General features: G+C 42.6%; 1 protein-coding gene across 1 annotated transcript in view; it reads left to right on the top strand.

The window, feature by feature from the left end:
* Positions 1-17,492, top strand: part of SORCS3 (sortilin related VPS10 domain containing receptor 3) — a 620,618-nt gene that overhangs the window by 193,537 nt on the left and 409,589 nt on the right. Inside the window, exon 2 of the mRNA XM_003255445.3 lies at positions 5,906-5,973. Within this exon, the coding sequence (XP_003255493.1) occupies positions 5,906-5,973 (68 nt within the window). The remainder of the gene's footprint in view (positions 1-5,905; positions 5,974-17,492) is intronic.

Raw genomic sequence — 17,492 nt, 5'->3', positions numbered from 1 at the left:
TTAAAAAGAAAAAAAAAAAGAAATAAAGCAGACAAGCTCCATTTCAGTATATAGAAATTCTTACCATGCTTTAAGACCCAGCTCATATAACCCCTCCTTCATGAAGACTTTGTTAATCACATTTTCTGGACTTAATTGCTTCCTCTTCTCAAATCTTATAGCACATTATCCATACCTCTCTCCTACATTTATCATCTCATCCCTTCTTTTACTGCCATGTATTTATAATTCATCCAAAAGACCTTGTATAGTACCTGCCATGTGTCAGCCATTGTGCTTGATGGTGGGAATACAGAGCTAAATGAGACCTGATTTCTGACCTCAAGGAGGTCACAGTCTAACAGGGAAGACAGACATACAGAGAAATCATATTATCCCAGTATGACAGAAGCTATAAGAGATGTATGAGCAGTGTTATTTCAAATAAGATGTGAGATGCCAATTTAAAATAGTTATATGTACCTATATGTACTTCCATAAATGTAATTTTCCAGCTGTACACACACACATATAGAGAGAGACTTCTCTGCTATTCTCTCTGTGTGTATGTCTGTATATAACTTGTAAGAAGAGAGAAGTGCTATTACTCATGAATTATTCCAATTTATTTTCATTTCTCCTGCTGTCTAAAATCCCCCCAGGATTATAGCCAGTTAGGTCAAAAACGTACTTATTTGACAAAGCTTATTTGGTAAACCTGGGTCTCCCAACAGTTTGCCTAGTTCTTCTCATTACACATCTCTGTTTCCTATTTTTCTCTCCAAGAACAAAGAAAACAAGTTATCTTTACCCCTGGGCCTTGAGCTCTAGATCTCTCTCCCTGATTTGCAGAGTTTAGCAGGTGTCTTTCTAGTTCACATAAGAGGTACTCAGTAAATATTTGTGGAATTCATGAATGAATGACAAACTCCTTGAGGGCAAGGGTGCATTTTTCTCTTTTCTGCATTCCTGTTCATTGTCTTGCACAGAAGCCCACATAAACACTTACTGAGTAGAGGAGCATCACGTTAGAGCAGAACAAGCATGGTTGAGTCAGACAGTCATGGGCAGAGATGCTGGTTTTGTATCTTGCTGGTTGAGTGCTGTGGGGGCAATTTGCTTAACCCTTGGGACTCTGTTTATCTGTAAAATGGGAGATATTATATAATACCTGCTCAGTTTCAAAGGTTTTTTTGTGAGGATTGGGAATTGCCCAGTGTAGTACTTAGCACATAGTAGGAGTGCAGTTAATGTTAGCTCCTGCTTTTTCTTCCTTGAGTTTGAGTCCCATTCTCATGCTGGGGCCATCAGCTGGAGGGGATTCAAGTCAGGTTTTGCTGTAGATCCAGAACTACCCCCTCCACCATCCTGCCTGCCATATCCGCTGACTGGGTTTCCGGAGCCACACTCTCATCTCTTTCTGGTCCGAGTACTTGCCTAACAGCCCCAGGCTTGTTAGGTGGGTTTATTGCATCTACTTTCAACGTTCTTCCCTGGAAATTCACTCCTCCCCAGTGGCCTTTGGAAGGCTGTGAGTGGTGGGAGAGGTTGGGGTGGGCAGGCTTTCTCTTGCTCTTGGTTTTGTTTGCTTGGCATAGAATGTCTTAAGCCTGAGGGTTAGATTATCATCTCTTCATGGCTCTATTAATATCCTTCTGCGCTGGACTCCAGGGGAAAAGGAGTTTCCATCCTATAATTCTCAGTGTTTTGACTTTTCCTCTGGGGAATGCTGGTGTAACCTCGCTGAGGTGTCCTCCTCACACGTGTCCCACTCCCTGCTTTATTTGTAAGGTTAAATTCAATGTAAAGGAAGCAGTGTTTTGCTAGATTAGTATCTCACCATGGTGGAGTGGGTAGTGTCACTATAGCATAGAGGTGGGAAAGGAACCACGATGTGCTGGAGCCTTTCTGGAAATGTGGTCCTCTGGTTGCCACAGAAGATTTTTGAATCCTACTCAGGGTCCATCGAGTCAGACTTACTGGGGGTGGGCCATGGAATCAGCATTTAACAGGCTCCCCACTGGCTCTTAGGCTCTGGCTTTATTCATGGAATGGGAGGAGCACTACCTTGGGGGTACTTGGTCAAGGTCAGACATTGCTGAGGCTTGACCTTGAGTCATGTTCCCCTTTCTGGGGCTCCATTTTTTCATCTATAAAATGAGAGCAATAGACTGGCTTAATAGCATCTCTTGCTGAAGTCTGTGATTTACCAACACAATATCAATATCTCTCATTTACTCAAAAGCAATTATTGTATAAGAACCTTTAATATGCTGAGCCTGTGAAGGAGACAGAAGTACTAAACACAATCCCTGCTTTAAGCTGTTTAGACTTTAGTTGAGAAGGCCACTCATGTAACATTCAGAAACTATCAAGATAGTGTTTGTGATAAATTGCATGACTCCATTTTAAGCAAAATAGGACTTCACAGGAGAGAACATTTTTGATGTCTGGGATACTCCTTTCGACTGTTTCTCCAACATCAGGCAGGCAAGTAGGCAATTACAGGGGATAATGAAAGGATGGGGCACAGGCAGTGATATAACGATAGAGCATGAAAGAAAGCAGAGATGTGAGGATGTGTTTGTCTTACCTGAGGTACCTTGAAAAACTTAGATTGTTTAAAACAGAGGACAGGTTTTTGCAAACTGCAAAAAATGGTCAGAAGAGTATGCATGGGCCAGACTGTGGAGTCTAAGTGTGCCAGTCTAAGGAGTATGGATTTCATCCGTTGGCAGAGGAAGCCAGTAAAAGTTTCTGATCAAGAAAGTGCAGAATTAAGAGGTAAAATTGAAACCATCTACCATGAAGGCAGAAGTAATATTCATAGAAGTGTGGAAGGATATATTAGTCTGGATTCTCCAAGAAGCAGACGTGAAGATGAAATGAGATGTCCGAGAAACTTATTAGGAAAAACGCCCGTGAGAGAAAATGGGAAAGGAGCCAGGGCAGACTGGGACAACTGCTGGGCGAAGATGGAGATCTGACCCCCCAGTGAAGGAGATGGGTAAGGCAGGCAGGCAGGCAGGTAGGTAGGCTGGCTGGGAGCATCTCAGACTGTAGTGAGGTTCTGTGGAAAGTTCAGCAAGGCTGTTAGGGGATCTTAGCATCAATGTCACCCATCAGAGGAGTCCTATCACCCAGGAATATGTCTACCTAGTATTACTGTTGCTTGTAACCATTGGCCAGGAGCAGCTCTTGTGGGGTGTGGGCTTGGCAAGAGGTAGCAATGGATTTCAGAGCACAACAGCTGGAGTGCTTAGTCAATTATCCTTCCTGCAGGTGGAGATCTGAGAGGCATGTTCTCATGGCAGCTACTGAGGGGAAGGAGAAACTAAGGAGAGTCGAATAATATTCTCTTGGTTGGTTGATCTACAGAACGCCTGCGTCTTTGCTCACGATGCTTCTTCCGTGTAGAAACACTTCAGCATTCCCTTTAGCTAGTTAGTTTCTACTCTTTCTAGGTATTAGTTTGGGTTTCACCCTTAGGAATCCTTCCCTGACCTCTTTATCTAGTTTCTGTATTTGGTGCTTCAACATTCCCCGGTTTTCTCTGCATTCCCCACCACAGCACCTATCAGTCTGTATAGGAATTGCCCGCTCATTTCTTAGGTTTCTCCCCTGCTAGACTAGACTGTGAGCTACTAGAAGGAAGAATCTGGATCTTTTATTTCTGTATCCCCCATGTATAGCCCAGTGGCCAGAATATCATAGTCGTTTAATAGAGGAAGAAAGGAAATGATGGAAGGAGGGAGGGAAAAAGCGGGGTGGTCCAAGCTTTTGAGTAAGGAGAAGGGTTTTCCAGATCTAGTGGTTAGAAGCTCTGCTAATTAGGTGAAACTCTTACCCTCAGCATCTCTTTCTTCATTCTACGTAGATTTTGCACTTTTTAGAGGCATGTCCCCTGAAGGGACTTACTAACTAACTTACTAACATCTTGTTGTTAGTAAGTTAAGGCTTGATGTTGGGGAAAAAATGAAATGGTCTGACTTGCTCCTGCAGAGTCTGAGGTGGTCATTCTGACTCATTCCTAGTAGATCAGTTCTGAGCTTTTTAACTTTTTCCAGAATTTGGCATGGCCTGCACATAGCCTCCCATACTTTTACACCATGACTTTAAGAATGACTTGGTACATGAAATAAGGTCAAATGAAGAGCAGAAGAACTTTGGGGTGTGTGTGTGTGTGTGCGTGTGTGTGTGTGTGTGTGTGTATATCATATACACTGATTCAACAAATAGAAATTATCTGTCCAACTTGCTGGACACTTGGTGAGGCTATGGATAAGTTTATTTCTTTATTAGTCTCTGGCTTTAATAAATGAGGAAACTAGTTATGAATGCGAGGGGCGAAGACCTCTAAGTGACTGTAGAGCACAATTCTTTGCATGGGTTCCTCACTCCTTGCTGTTGTGCTGTGGTAATAAGACAGGTAGCTTGGTAGAGTCTACTATTCTACAAATAGCCATGCCACTGGTGTGGGCTATTAATACATACTCTTTGATTTGTGCTGTGGTAATAGGACAGGTAGCTTGGTAAATTCTATTATTCTACAAATGGCCATGCCATTGATGATGTTTGTTGCCAACCTGCCATTCCTCATCACAGAGAAATCGAATGTCCCAGTCACCTTTGGCACATAATGGATCATATCCCTTGCCTTTAATTTTTTTCTTAGTTTATATAGAGGAAATGGAAATGGGGCTGATTGACCCCGTAGAGTGCTGGATGAGAATAAATCTCAAAGTGAGCATTTTGTTGTTAGTTAAGTGACATAAAATGTTCAATATAATGGCTGATTATTTTTCTTTAATCTTAAATGGATACCTAGAATGGTAAAGTCCCATCTCGGTAGCAGAAATTCATTATCTCAGAAAGAATTTAATGGTTGCTGTGAAAATGAACTGGAGGAAGTTAAATTGTGGAATGGGAAGGAGCTGAAAAAAATGAAATGAGTTGTGCGTTAAATTTAGATAAACACAATTACGTGTAACTGGATTATCATGCGTGCAGGCAGGCAATGTGTACTATGCACCTGCGTTTTGATTAAAATCGATTCAGGTGCACGCGCTTAGCATCCTTTTAGATGTGGAACTGTGCGTAAGCCACTGCCCAGATGCATGAGAGGCAGGTAGGGCAACATCTGACAGCCAAGTCCCCAGCTAGAGAAAGCGCATGGGAACAGACTGGTCAGCCCAAGATTGGTTAAGAAAACCACAAACTGGATTACTGGCAGCCTCAGCTCTCTGATACATCCAGCTTCCTTTTGGGTTACTTAACATCAACTGATATCAAGAAAGTGGTCGTGGAGTCCAGTGGGGTTCAATGATCTTCTTACTCCATAGTAGTGGGGGCAGGTGATACATGGTCGAAGGCAGATGGTATCAGGGGATGTTGGGGAAGTAGGCCTGTCTGCATCCAGGTATTTATGCCTGCCAAGGCCCTATTGATGGAAACACAAAATCTCTTTGAATCCCTTTTATAGACAGAATCAGGACCACTTCCCTTTTACCCTTTTAGGTCCAATTATGTAAATCAGAGTCGTCTCTGGATCAAAAGCAAGCCTATCATCTGATCTCTGGGTGGCCTTGGTGGTGAACAAAGCCAGCTGGCCTGTGTCTGACCTTGAAGGAGAACAGATGTGGAGAAACAACTGTCAATAGCCAATTAATTCCTGTTGGCATGTTTTATTTCAAATGCAAAGCACTGTCAGGATTAGAATAAATGCTACCAGTTACAGGGATGCATTAAATTAATAACTTTTTCCCCCTTGCTTGATCCTATAATACCCTGCAACTCACTGGATAAATACTAAGCCCTCCTCTGGGTGATAGGAGATGCATTGTATATTGTTACACAAACTAAAGTAAGCTTCCTTTTTTCCCTCCCTTTGTTCCTCTCCTCTGCCCTTATCCCCATCCCCTTGCAGGTCATACTTATCCTGACGAAGCTATATGACTTCAACCTGGGCAGCGTGACTGAGAGTTCACTTTGGAGGTAAGCGGATTAGAGATTCTTAAGGAGCCACCCTGGCTTGGCTCACATGAGAAACGCAAGCTAAGCAGTTGGGAAGTGTGGACTGGGAGGAGCAGAAAATAGTTCTCTTCCTGGAAGCTCAGGTTAATGTTCCAGGTGGAAGTGATGGCCCCCACCTGTGAATTCCTTTCCTGCTCTGCTTATCTCTTTTGGGACCTGTTGCAAATACACCTTGGCCCGCTCATTGCTTCTGTGCTTTTGGAGTGTCTCATTCTACTTGAAGAAGGTGGGGCCTGGCTAGAGAGATCAGATAAACATGCACGAGTAGAGGTTCTTGATTAGGAAGCCTGCTGTAGGAGAGATTCTTGTCCTGGATGTGAGTCTTGGCCAAAAGACTGTCTCCAGCCCTTTGCATCTGTTAGATGCTGTGGTTCTTGAGAAGGCAGTATCATGGGGACAGATATACATGGGAAGAGATACAGATACAAGTCCGCATGATGATGTTCTGATCCTCAGGCACTTTTGCCTTCAGGGGCCCCTTGCCCCATAAAATAATATTAAAAGGTCTGTTTTACCACTGCATTGGTATAAAGACAACTACATTAATATCATGTGTTAAAACACTTGTTTCAGCCCAGTTTATTCTTTTGATTTTAAAATAAAACACTTTTGGGGCCTCTAAGACTATTGTGAGCCTAGCTGCTGTACCTCTTGTGCCTAGTGGAGAAGTTTGCCCTGTTAGCAATGATTGTGCCCACAGGATGAGGGAGAAGAGGGATGTGGGTAAGTGAAGTCAGAGAGAACCTTAATAAAGCCCTGAAACCAGGAGTTTCTTAGGACAGGGAATGCCCGTGTGTTACACACACGCCTATACCTCCTCACGTGCATACGCACACCCATATGACCACACTGACATGCAGTCACACTGGTCGACAGCGGGTCTTATCAGTCACTGGGACTTGGTGCTTCACCCTCTCTGCTAGGTCCATGAGACTTGAGGTGTTGTGCGTTTTCTCCCGTTTACCTTGTGATGTGTCAATACCGGGCAGGAAGCTGTCACAAAAAGCCATGCATCTGGCTGCATCATCATCCCTACTAAGTCCTGCCCTGAGTGTTTCCTGGGGTTTTGGAGCAGAGGGGACTGGGGTGTGAAATGCTTCTTCATCTGACCTGTTTGTTTGCAGAGAACTAGGCAGCTTCTCTCCAGGGAAGAGGGAGCAGCCACAGCATCTATTAAATATTTAGGGATTAATTGCTCATATCGACTGAGGCCTGCCTCCATTTTCACAGGATGTCTAAAACCTAATTTTGCTGCTCAGTGAAAATTGGCAGAGGTATAAGTAACCAGCATGCCTCTAACAAATGAAAGCATGACTATTTCCACTCACACGGTACTTTCCAGTGAATTAGAGCCTCAGAAACCTCCCTTCAAGCCCAAGCACAATGATGCTGTGTGATACTTTAAGCCTCATTCCTGTGGTGTCTGCTTGGTCAAATCATGAAACAAGCCAGAAAATTCTATCTTTATATTGAAAAACAGCTATTCCTGCTACTCCATGTTGCAGAAAAGGTTTGGCTATTTCTAGGAGCAGGCCAGGCAAGTATAGGAACCTAGGCCATTTGCCTAATGCTAGAGGCCTTCAAGTTATGAAGGATGTTTCTCACAATTTCAAGAGCCAGTGTATTCATCAGCATGTACCAAGAGACACTATATAGCTTGGTGTCTGTAAGGGTACCCTGGTGTTCAATTGCCAGGATTGAAGTCCCAGTTTGTCCACCACCAAGCTGTGTTATTTTGGGCATTTTACTTAATCTCTCTCTATTAGTTCCCCAGGGCTGCCACAACAGTTACTACAAACTGAGTGGCTTAAAGCAACAGAAATGTCTTCTCTCACAGTTCTGGAGTCCAGAAGTCTGAAATCAAGGTGTCGTCGGGGCCATGTTCCTTCTGAAGGATCTAGGGTTCTCTTGGATAAACCAGGATGACCTCATCTTGAGATCCTTAACTTAATGACATCTGCAAAGACTCTTTTTTCAAATAAGGTTCCATTATAGATTCTGGGGGTTAGGACGGGGACATATCTTTTAAGGGAGTTTATCATTTAATCCACTTCACTAAGTCTGTTTCCCTGAATATAAATTGGGGATAGCACAGAACGTGTCTCTGCTCTAGCCTCATTTTTCTTGCTATTCTTCCAACATACCAACCATGCTTTTCCTGAGAGCCTTTTCACTCAGATTTTCCCTCTGCCTACTGCTCCCAGGTGACAGGGCAGACACCTTACTTCCTTCCCCTCTCTGGTCACAGGTCACCTAATCATGAGGTCCTTCCCCAGGATTCCAAATTCCATCACTTGGCTACATTTTTTTTTTTCTTGGTCCTTATCACCAGCTGGCATATGCTAAGTGTTTACTTGTTGGTTTATTGTCTTCCCACACCCACTCACATCTAAGCTTGTAGAGAGAGGGAATTTTTTTCACTTTAATTCAGTGCTGTATTCTCAGCATCTAGAAGATTATTTGGCACACAAGAGGTGCTTAATAAATGTTTACTTAGTGAATAAATTAATGAATGGGCTGTTCTAAGGATTAAGCGAAACAAATATAAAAACATTTAGTCTAGTAACTCACATGTAGGAAGTGCTTACTTAATTGTAATTATTAATGATTGTCATAGCCCTGTGTTTGGATAGAGTTTTCATTCCGTTGTTGATTTTGTTTTTAAGGATTCCTTGCTGCAGAGGTGCATGTGAGGGAATTTATAAGACACCAAGGGGGTATAGTCTGTATTCTCTAGGAATTAGCAGAGATCTTTGAGGTTGAAGGTCGGGGGTTAGGGAGGGGAGAAGAGTGATTTAGAATGTTGTCCCTTGTGCTAGTTGGGAAGAATTGAAATACCAATTTCTATCTAGTCAAATATATTCTTTTATAGAAAAGATTCTCCATGCTGGGTGGTGGCATGAAGGGAGGGATGCAGTTTGGCAAGTGGAGAAATGTCCCTACCACAGGGCAAAGTCCAGGTGAGGCTGGTCTGTGGGAGAGAACAGAGCCAGAGAGGAGGCACAGGGAGCGGCTGAGTGCTGGACCAGGTCTGGAGGGTGTGGAGATTGACCAGGTTCACAGAAGGGGCCCAAGCAAAGGGAGTTACTCAGAGCAAATTTACATATCACAGATTCCGTATGGTGTGACCTTATGGAGATTTGGAAAGCTGGTGAATATTATGGGCTTTCCATGTTGATCAATATCATATATGAGTATATTTTTGTGTTAGGTTTCAGGAGGTTCATGGACCTGATAAAGCCCCAGCTTAGGAACCCCTGGATAGAGTATGACTGAGGAAAGGGACTGCTCCTAAACTTTCTGGGGGTTTCCCAGTTTGCTGGGACCTCGTCGGGAGTCTTCTAACTTTTTGCTGTCTTTCTCACGCATCTTCTAAAGATCTGTATCTCCCATTCTCTTTTCCTGTACTGATAATGATGTATTGTATAGTTAGAGCCTAGAGCAGTATGATCTCCCTTCCTAATACAGTGTGCAGACAAAAGAAACTAAATTAAACATGCACCCTTTCAGCTTCGTGATTCGGCCTAACATGCTTAACCAAGTTGAAATTGAATTCAGTGATTCTTCTTCAGTGTTCTGTACAATCAAGAAGCCTGGAACAGCAGCTGTCATGACAAGATGACACCCCCTGTCAGGTTGCAATGTGATATAATTATTTGCCTCACTGGATTAACAATTCAGAGGCCATCTACTTCTAAATAGACAAAAGACTGTTTAAAAGCATTAATTTGTGTAGCAGTATCTTGTGCCCTTGTGACATTCTTTTCCGGAATACCTTGGTGCTCTTCTACTGGTGGTGGCCAAGGTTCTTTCTTCACCACCACCAGAGTGGTTATGTAAATTTGTTGTTTAGCACAACCATCTGTTGGTATCCCTTAGTCAAAAAACACTTCATCTATAAGATATCATGTTTAGAGAATTAATGAGGTTGGGGACTGACTTGTTTAAAGGACCCAGGGCTTTCCCTGAGTTACCTGGGTCATAAGGCTGAGATTAGGAGCACTCCCTGGTTCTTGATCTGAGCCTCCTTCCACAGTGTCATATACCCATCTTCAAAAATGGAAACTCTGCAGCTGGACAGACATAACCCTCCTATTTATGTCTCTTCCATTCCTAACAAATGTAGGCCATTGTCATGTGGTAGGGTGGTGCTATGGACTCAAAGGGAGGACCACATCTTTCTCATTTCTATGAGAACTGCATATGGTGCATGCCTTGGTGCCATATTTATGCCCTCTGCACTCGTGGATGCACGTGCATCTCTGCCTCACTTGGTGGCATTCATGGTCCTCAATTAGGGAGGAAGGATGTCACTTTTCTCTGGAAGTGGAAACTCTGATAGTGCCAATTAATCCACTGCTTGAGGTTATTAAATCTTTACTTTTGAACATATGTCCTGGTGAGGATTTATGTTTCTGATTGGCAGATCGCTTCTTGGACTCATTCCTGTATGTGTTGGACATAAGCACTTGGACTAATAAACAAAAACTTTAAAGAAGTTTAAGTTACCCCATTCTGGAGGGAAATGAGTTAGCAAGCAATTCTCCAGCTTTTGCCTGTCCATCCTAAGCATGACTGTTCATCAAGGGTCCCTGACTGATCAGCTTCAGAACAAAATATACATGGTAAAGGAACTTCAGGTGTGAGGTTGCCACAGGTATGCGGTCCCCACAGGTGCAAGGTGTCCACAGGTGTGAGGTCTGCGCAGGAGCTCTCCTCTGGCTGCTGGACTAGGGTCTTCACAGAGCTAAATGAATTTGCAGTTGTCTAGGCATGAGAGGAAACAGGAATCATTTGCAAAGAATGATCCCTTCAATTGGTAGACCTTGGTTCTTCACCTCTCTCCTCTCTTGCTTTATTGCACCCACCCTTAGCTTTGCTTTATTGCACCCACCCTAGTAGTATGGGAGCCATTCTACTATTAGAAAAGCAACCAGACTGCACAGCCATTCTTCCTGTATGCCTGGCTTCAGGGTGCACCATAATTGATTATGATATATATGGAGAGTACAGATTCCCAGGCACTTCCTGCTGGAGACCTTCCAAGACCCTCCTTTCTGGTTGGGAGGCTCCTCTTCTGCTTATCAGTAGCTTTATATCCTTACACCACACTGGTGATTTGTTCCTAGCCTGTGAACTTCTCAAGGGCAGGGACCGCGTGCCTTAGTTGTTTCTGGATCATTGACAATGCTTAGCATTTCAACTGTACTAAATAAGGATTTGGAGACCTGACAAAAGTTTTCAATAGCCCCAAACCAATCCTAGCACCAGCCCCGCCTTGCCGTGTCCCTTTCCATGTATTGAGGTGTCTCATACTCCTGCCACTTGGGGATTTTGTGACTTTTCATCTGGTTCACAAGCTGTTGTCTGGACCACTTATTTCCTCCTTAATTGTTCTGTCAGTGACCTTTCTCGGGGATGCTGCTTTTTTAAAATAGAAAATGGAGACCTTTTGAATTTATTAATTTTTTGTTTGCCAAGAAAACCCTGATAATAATTGCTAAGACTTCCCAGAAGTTATTAGTTTACAAATTTTAATGACACTCATGATTTATTTATGCGCTTCCCTCCCTCTACAGCTGCTCACCCCAATTCCTTGGTGGAATTCCTGCTGAATCTGAGTGAATTAGTGGAAACAAAACTGCAGATTGGAATGACATTTTTTACTAGGCTGTTAATTAAAAGTCTTCCACCCCATTCGCTAGGCTCTTTATATGTGAGGTCCCAAAGGCTGGGCTGATATAAGCTGTGAAATCCTCCATCTAAAATTGGGACGGTCTTCTATTTGCTTGCTGTGGTAATCAATCTGGTGGAAACTCGTGAATGGGTCACAGAACTTTCAATTGAACCTATATTAATTGAGCACCCATTATGTAAGCAGCCCTGTGCTCATTGCTGGGAGATACAAAGTATGTCATGATTGCTATCCTCAAGGAATGTTTCATTTGGTTGGAAGATAAGATGAATGTACATGGGAAACAACAGCAGGCATATGCAAGAATATATACATATCCACAAAATACAGTGCATTTTGCAATGACTGGCTGTGCTCTAGAAATACTTATATGTTTATTATTACCACCCCACTTCATTCCATAAAAAATACAATTCTAGAAATGAATCGGAGAAGAGAGCAATATGGCAAATATATTTTGTTTTGCTATTTAATATATTATATCCTATTTTTCCATTGGGATGTGTGAGCTTCTTAAAAAGAAAGACAGCTGGGCCTGGTGGCTCATGCCTGAAATCCCAGCACTTTGGGAGGCTGAGGCCGGCAGATTACCTGAGGTCAGGGGTTCACGACCAGCCTGGGCAACATGGTGAAACCCTGTCTCTACTAAAAAATACAAAAATTAGCCAGGCGTAGTGGTGGGTGCCTGTAATTCCAGCTACTCGGGAGGCTGAGGCAGGAGAATCACTTGAACCCGGGAGGCGGAGGTTGTAGTGAGCTGAGATGATGCCACTGCATGCCAGCCTAGGCAACAGAGCGAGACTCCATCTCAAAAAAAAAAAAAAAACGGAAAGACTATTCCAGGTATTGGTAGTTCCCGTGGTTCCTAGAAACACCTGGTGACAGTGGGATGGCATATATAGTGTTTAAAGGGGGTAGATCTTGGATTCAAACAGCCTGGATGTGAACCCGAGCTCTATTGCTTACTAGCTATACCACTTTGAGCAATGTTTTCATCTCTTTGAGCCTCAGTTTATTTCTCCATAAAAATAGAATGATAATAAAGTCTCTCTCATATAGGTTTTGTGGAAATTCAGTGAAATAATGCATGGAATGCAAAAGTTGTCAATGTAGTCAGTATTTAATATAATAATTATGGTTTGTTCATACCCTGTTAGCTCAGCAGCCTCAGCCAGGCTCCTGATGACAACTATGCTAATACCTTTAGGAGGATGGGGTACAGAACAAATCTAGACTCCTAGGCACATCATGCCTGGAAATTATGCATTTCTACTTGACAGAGAATATTCCTGTCTTCCCCTTTATGTTCTCATCTGTGTTTGGCAAAAGGTGAAAGTTAACGTATTTCTTGGTTTTCATACACCAGATGCTGCTGCTGCTGCTGATTTGGGGTACAGGATGCAAAGTACAATCTGATTTTCAATTTCTTCAACACAGTGTTAACTCGGTCTTTATTGGTTTCCTTTTCATATAACTTTTGGAGGATCTAAGCCCATTGAAGAGCTTTGCTATCTCCCAAGTAATTAACATGGAGGCAGGGTGGGGCCACGCATATTTCTCAAACTTGTTGCATCCTCAGAATTACTTGTAGAATGTGTTAAACATCTAAATTTATGGGCCCTACCCAAGAGATTTCAATTTAGTAAGGCTGGTCATTACTCAGGAATTTATTATTTCAAAAGCTTCAGCCAGGTGCGGTGACTCACACCTATAATCCTCGCATTTTGGGAGGCTGAGGCAGGCAGATGGCTTGAGCTCATGAGTTCGAGACCAGCTGGGGAAACATGGTGAAATCCCGTTTCTACAAAAAATGTTAAAAAATTAGCCAGGCATGGTGGCACGTGCCTGTAGTCCCAGCTACTGAGGGACTGAGGCGGGAGGATCTCTTGAACCTCAGGAGGTCGAGGCTACAGTGAGCTGAGATCAGCCACTGCACTCCAGCCTGGGTGACAAAGTGAGACCCTGCCTCAAAAAGAAAATAAAAGCTCTTTGGTTGATTCTGATCCTACGTAGGATTGGAAATCACTGAACTCCCCCAAGAAAGCTTGGGTTCTAGGCCTACCTCTGTTACTAATTAATCGGATTACTCATGCCATCCTTCTGTTTCTTCACAAATAAAGGTATTAGACGAAATGATCTCTCGAAACTCTTTCAACCACTGAACTCACCCAAGGAAGCTTGGGTTCTAGGCCCACCTCTGTTACTAATTAATCAGATTACTCATGCCATCCTTCTGTTTCTTCACAAATAAAGGTATTAGACGAAATGATCTTTCGAAACCCTTTCAACTCTGAGTCCACAGTCTCTGCCATACTGGGAAGTCAAACAGGAAGCACACACAGGATTTATGATACCCAAAAGATACCTTTCCTGAGCTAACAGCACTGCTTCTGAGCACAGCCACCTTCTTTTATAAAATCTGCTGGTGAAGTTGCAATCCAAGTGTCAATAAAATAACATACTCTGCTAACTTGCTGTTCACTGTTTAATATTATCCAGTTGGCAGACATTAGCCAGAACACCTGTCTAAACTACTTAGTTTGAATTCATTAAACATAGGGAGCATCATACAATCTATGAAAGTCTTTGTTCTGAAAAAAAAAAATAGAATGAGAAATGAGTTTGCCCTAAATATTGGGCCCTTAGACATCTTACTTTGCTAGAGAATTGAGAAATGAGAACACTGGAGAGGCAGATCTGGATTACAGATTTAATGTTTTCCTATTTATTATGGCAAAGAGGGCTTCTTTTTATGCCTCTTTTTTCTTCTACTAGGCAGGACCACAGCATGCATAAATCTTGATTTTTGTCCAGTGGCTGAGAGAATGTAACACTATTCTATGGATTGTGTCTGTGGATTGTTATTTTATGTTGTTTTCCCTTTCCTCCAAATGCCATACCATTTTATCACAATCATAAATAACCCTGCCGTTTGGATAAAGGGTGTGAAATTCTGCCCATCCCTATCCACAGCCTGAGCTCTCTCTCATTTTCTCAGCAGTCAATTCATTAGCCTTCTAATGAAGTTAATAAGTGAACAGGATCAGACAGTCCCTTCTAAAATAACATTTATAGGTGGATGCATTTCCTTGCTCTCTAAGGTAGGCCTTAATTTATTTCCCTGCCAGATGTCCATGTGTGTAAAACTATGATAGGTGGGCCCTTGGAATGTGGTTTGAAGCCAAAAAAAAAGAAAAAAATTCAACTCACACAGAGCCTATCTATTTTCAAGTTTATAGGAGAGTGATTTGACATACCCCATTCCTGCTTATATATATAATGACTATAAAGATTAGGTAGTCAAACTTTCATAGTTACTTTCTCATCGTTTGGTGGCCAATTACTTTATTGGACATAGTCTATAAATGTCATTAGGAGGTTTCTGGCAAATTCCCTTCTAAGATCACTGCCCTAGACATTATTTGGGTGAAAATATGTAAACTGGTAAAACACCTCTCCTCCCTGTTACAGGTCTGTGAGATTTCTTTATAAGAATCACTGAACTTAGGAAGTTTTTTATATCTTAATGTTGCTTCCAAATGTTTTGTGCCCAAGTTAAAGCTAAAGCTGAGCTGTCTTCTGATACATAAGGTTTATCTTGTAAAAGACTCCCCCCCTTCACTGCTATTATTGTCTTCAACTTGTATACTATTTTTAGTCATTGTCCACATGAATACGGGACAGTTCTCATATTTCTGGGAGGAATGTGAGGCCTGTGTAATTGAACATCCCATTTTGCAGACAGATCTGGAGTCCCTAGTGGGTTGGTAGTCAGTGATTTCAGATCTGGGACCCCAATCTGGATCTTCCAGTTCTCAGTAGCCCCTTGTTCTTGCTGTCATGTTGGTAAGCATGCTTTCCTGGCCTTACAAATTTGGCAATCATTCATGTTTCATGTGAGATCTATGGCCGAGGGACTAGTAGTTTCCTTGGATATTTGCCTAAGTGATTTTCAATTCAGGTGGATTATGAGAATCACCTGGGAAATTTAAGAAAAGTCAGTTTCCTGGGCCTTATTCTAATCCCACTGAATCAATTTCTGGGGTCAGGATCTATGAACTTATAGTTTTAAAGAACTCCCCTCTTGATTCTGATGTGCCGCTGATCCAAGGCACTTTATGGCCATCTTTGCTTCTAAAATGTCATTTGCCTCTAAAGTTGTTTTGGGTAACTCACCCACAGCATACCACCTTTCCCTCTACCCGTCTTTCTTCTTCTGGAGCAGAGTGATGAGCGTAATCATTCATGCAGAAATCCATAGTTGCTCCCTCCTCTTTATAATGACAACCATAAAGGTTAATAGTTGGAATGTGCTCTGGCACTTACTAATGAGCTTACAATCTGTCAGCATCAGGGCTGTTTAATTGGGCAATTAACATTGATCTTAGAGAGTGGTTCCACAAGAGAGTGGTCATGAGGTGCTGCTCCCCTGGAGTTGTGCTTGAGATAAGCCTTATGAGGGTCTGTTGGCCATCAGGAATCTAGGTTCTGGCAGGGATCAGAGAACACAAAAACTGGGGAATAGGCTGGGCGCGGTGGCTCACGCCTGTAATCCCAGCACTTTGGGAGGCCGAGGCGGGTGGATCACAAAGTCAGGAGTTCGAGACAGCCTGACCAACATGGTGAAACCTCGTCTCTACTAAAAATACAAAAAGTTAGGCGGGCCTGGTGGTGGGCACCTGTAGTCCCAGCTACTCAGGAGGCTGAGGCAGGAGAGTTGCTTGGACCTGGGAGGTGGAGGTTGCAGTGAGCCAAGATTGCACCACTGCACTCCAGCCTGGGTGACAGAATGAGACTGTGTCTCAAACAAAACAAAACAAAACAAAACAAAACAAAACAAAACAAAAACTGGGGAATAGTTTCCAGGTGCCTTTTGAAGGCTTTATATTCATAAAGGTTTTTGGTTGCAAGTAACAAACCATTGCTAACTTAAGCAAGATATAGGATTTGTTGGAAGGATACTGGAATTGCTCAACATTTGGAAGAAGAGATGAGCAAAAAAACCCCAGCAGTGACAAAATTCTAGGAATCTCCAGCAACCATAGCAGCTGGATGTCATGGATTTACACTCTGGTGAGCTGCTATCAGATGACAACTGCCTCCTTTGAGATTTAAATTCCTGGAAGAGAAAATGGAAGAGACCCCTTGGGTCAAGAAGTCAAAACTTTAACTGTGTTCAGTAGGTAAGAGTTTCCTGGCCCAGCTGGCCCTGTTGTTCATCTCTATGCATAGAGAGACTGGGATGATCAGCAGCAGGGCGGGACAGGGTTCTGGGAATACCAGACATCATAGATACCATATACTTCCTGATGGATTCTAGTGTACAGATAACTTAAATATCTACAATTTTAAAGAACATCCCTCCAATTATAATATTTATTTAAGAGGCTATCAGTTATTATGTGTCAGATAATGTGCTAGGAGCTTTAACCATAAAAATACCACTTATAAAAACCTTGCAAGGGTTTTACCCCATATTGGTGGATGATGAACCTGAGATTCTTGCTGACAGTGGGCAAAAGAGATGAAGTTTGACCTCAGGTCTGTAAAATGCCAAAATCCATGCTTGTCTCACTTGCCCCTTGCTGTCTCCCCAAATAACTTTTAACTCCCAGTTTAGTTCGTGAACATTGTCTCAGCCCTGGACACTCATTTCCACATCTGTTCTCCTGAACCTTAGACAATGTACCAAAGTTTTAACAGTAGGGTCTTCATAAATGAAGGTGATATGATTGGTCAGATGATATCTCTGCAATTTTTATTTCTTGTAATGCCTCCCTCCCAA

This window comes from Nomascus leucogenys, chromosome 3 (genome assembly GCF_006542625.1).
Source record: "Nomascus leucogenys isolate Asia chromosome 3, Asia_NLE_v1, whole genome shotgun sequence".
In the NCBI taxonomy this organism is placed as follows: domain Eukaryota; kingdom Metazoa; phylum Chordata; class Mammalia; order Primates; family Hylobatidae; genus Nomascus; species Nomascus leucogenys.
Note: the sequence above shows the minus strand (reverse complement) of the source record. Positions and strands in the feature narration are given on the sequence as shown.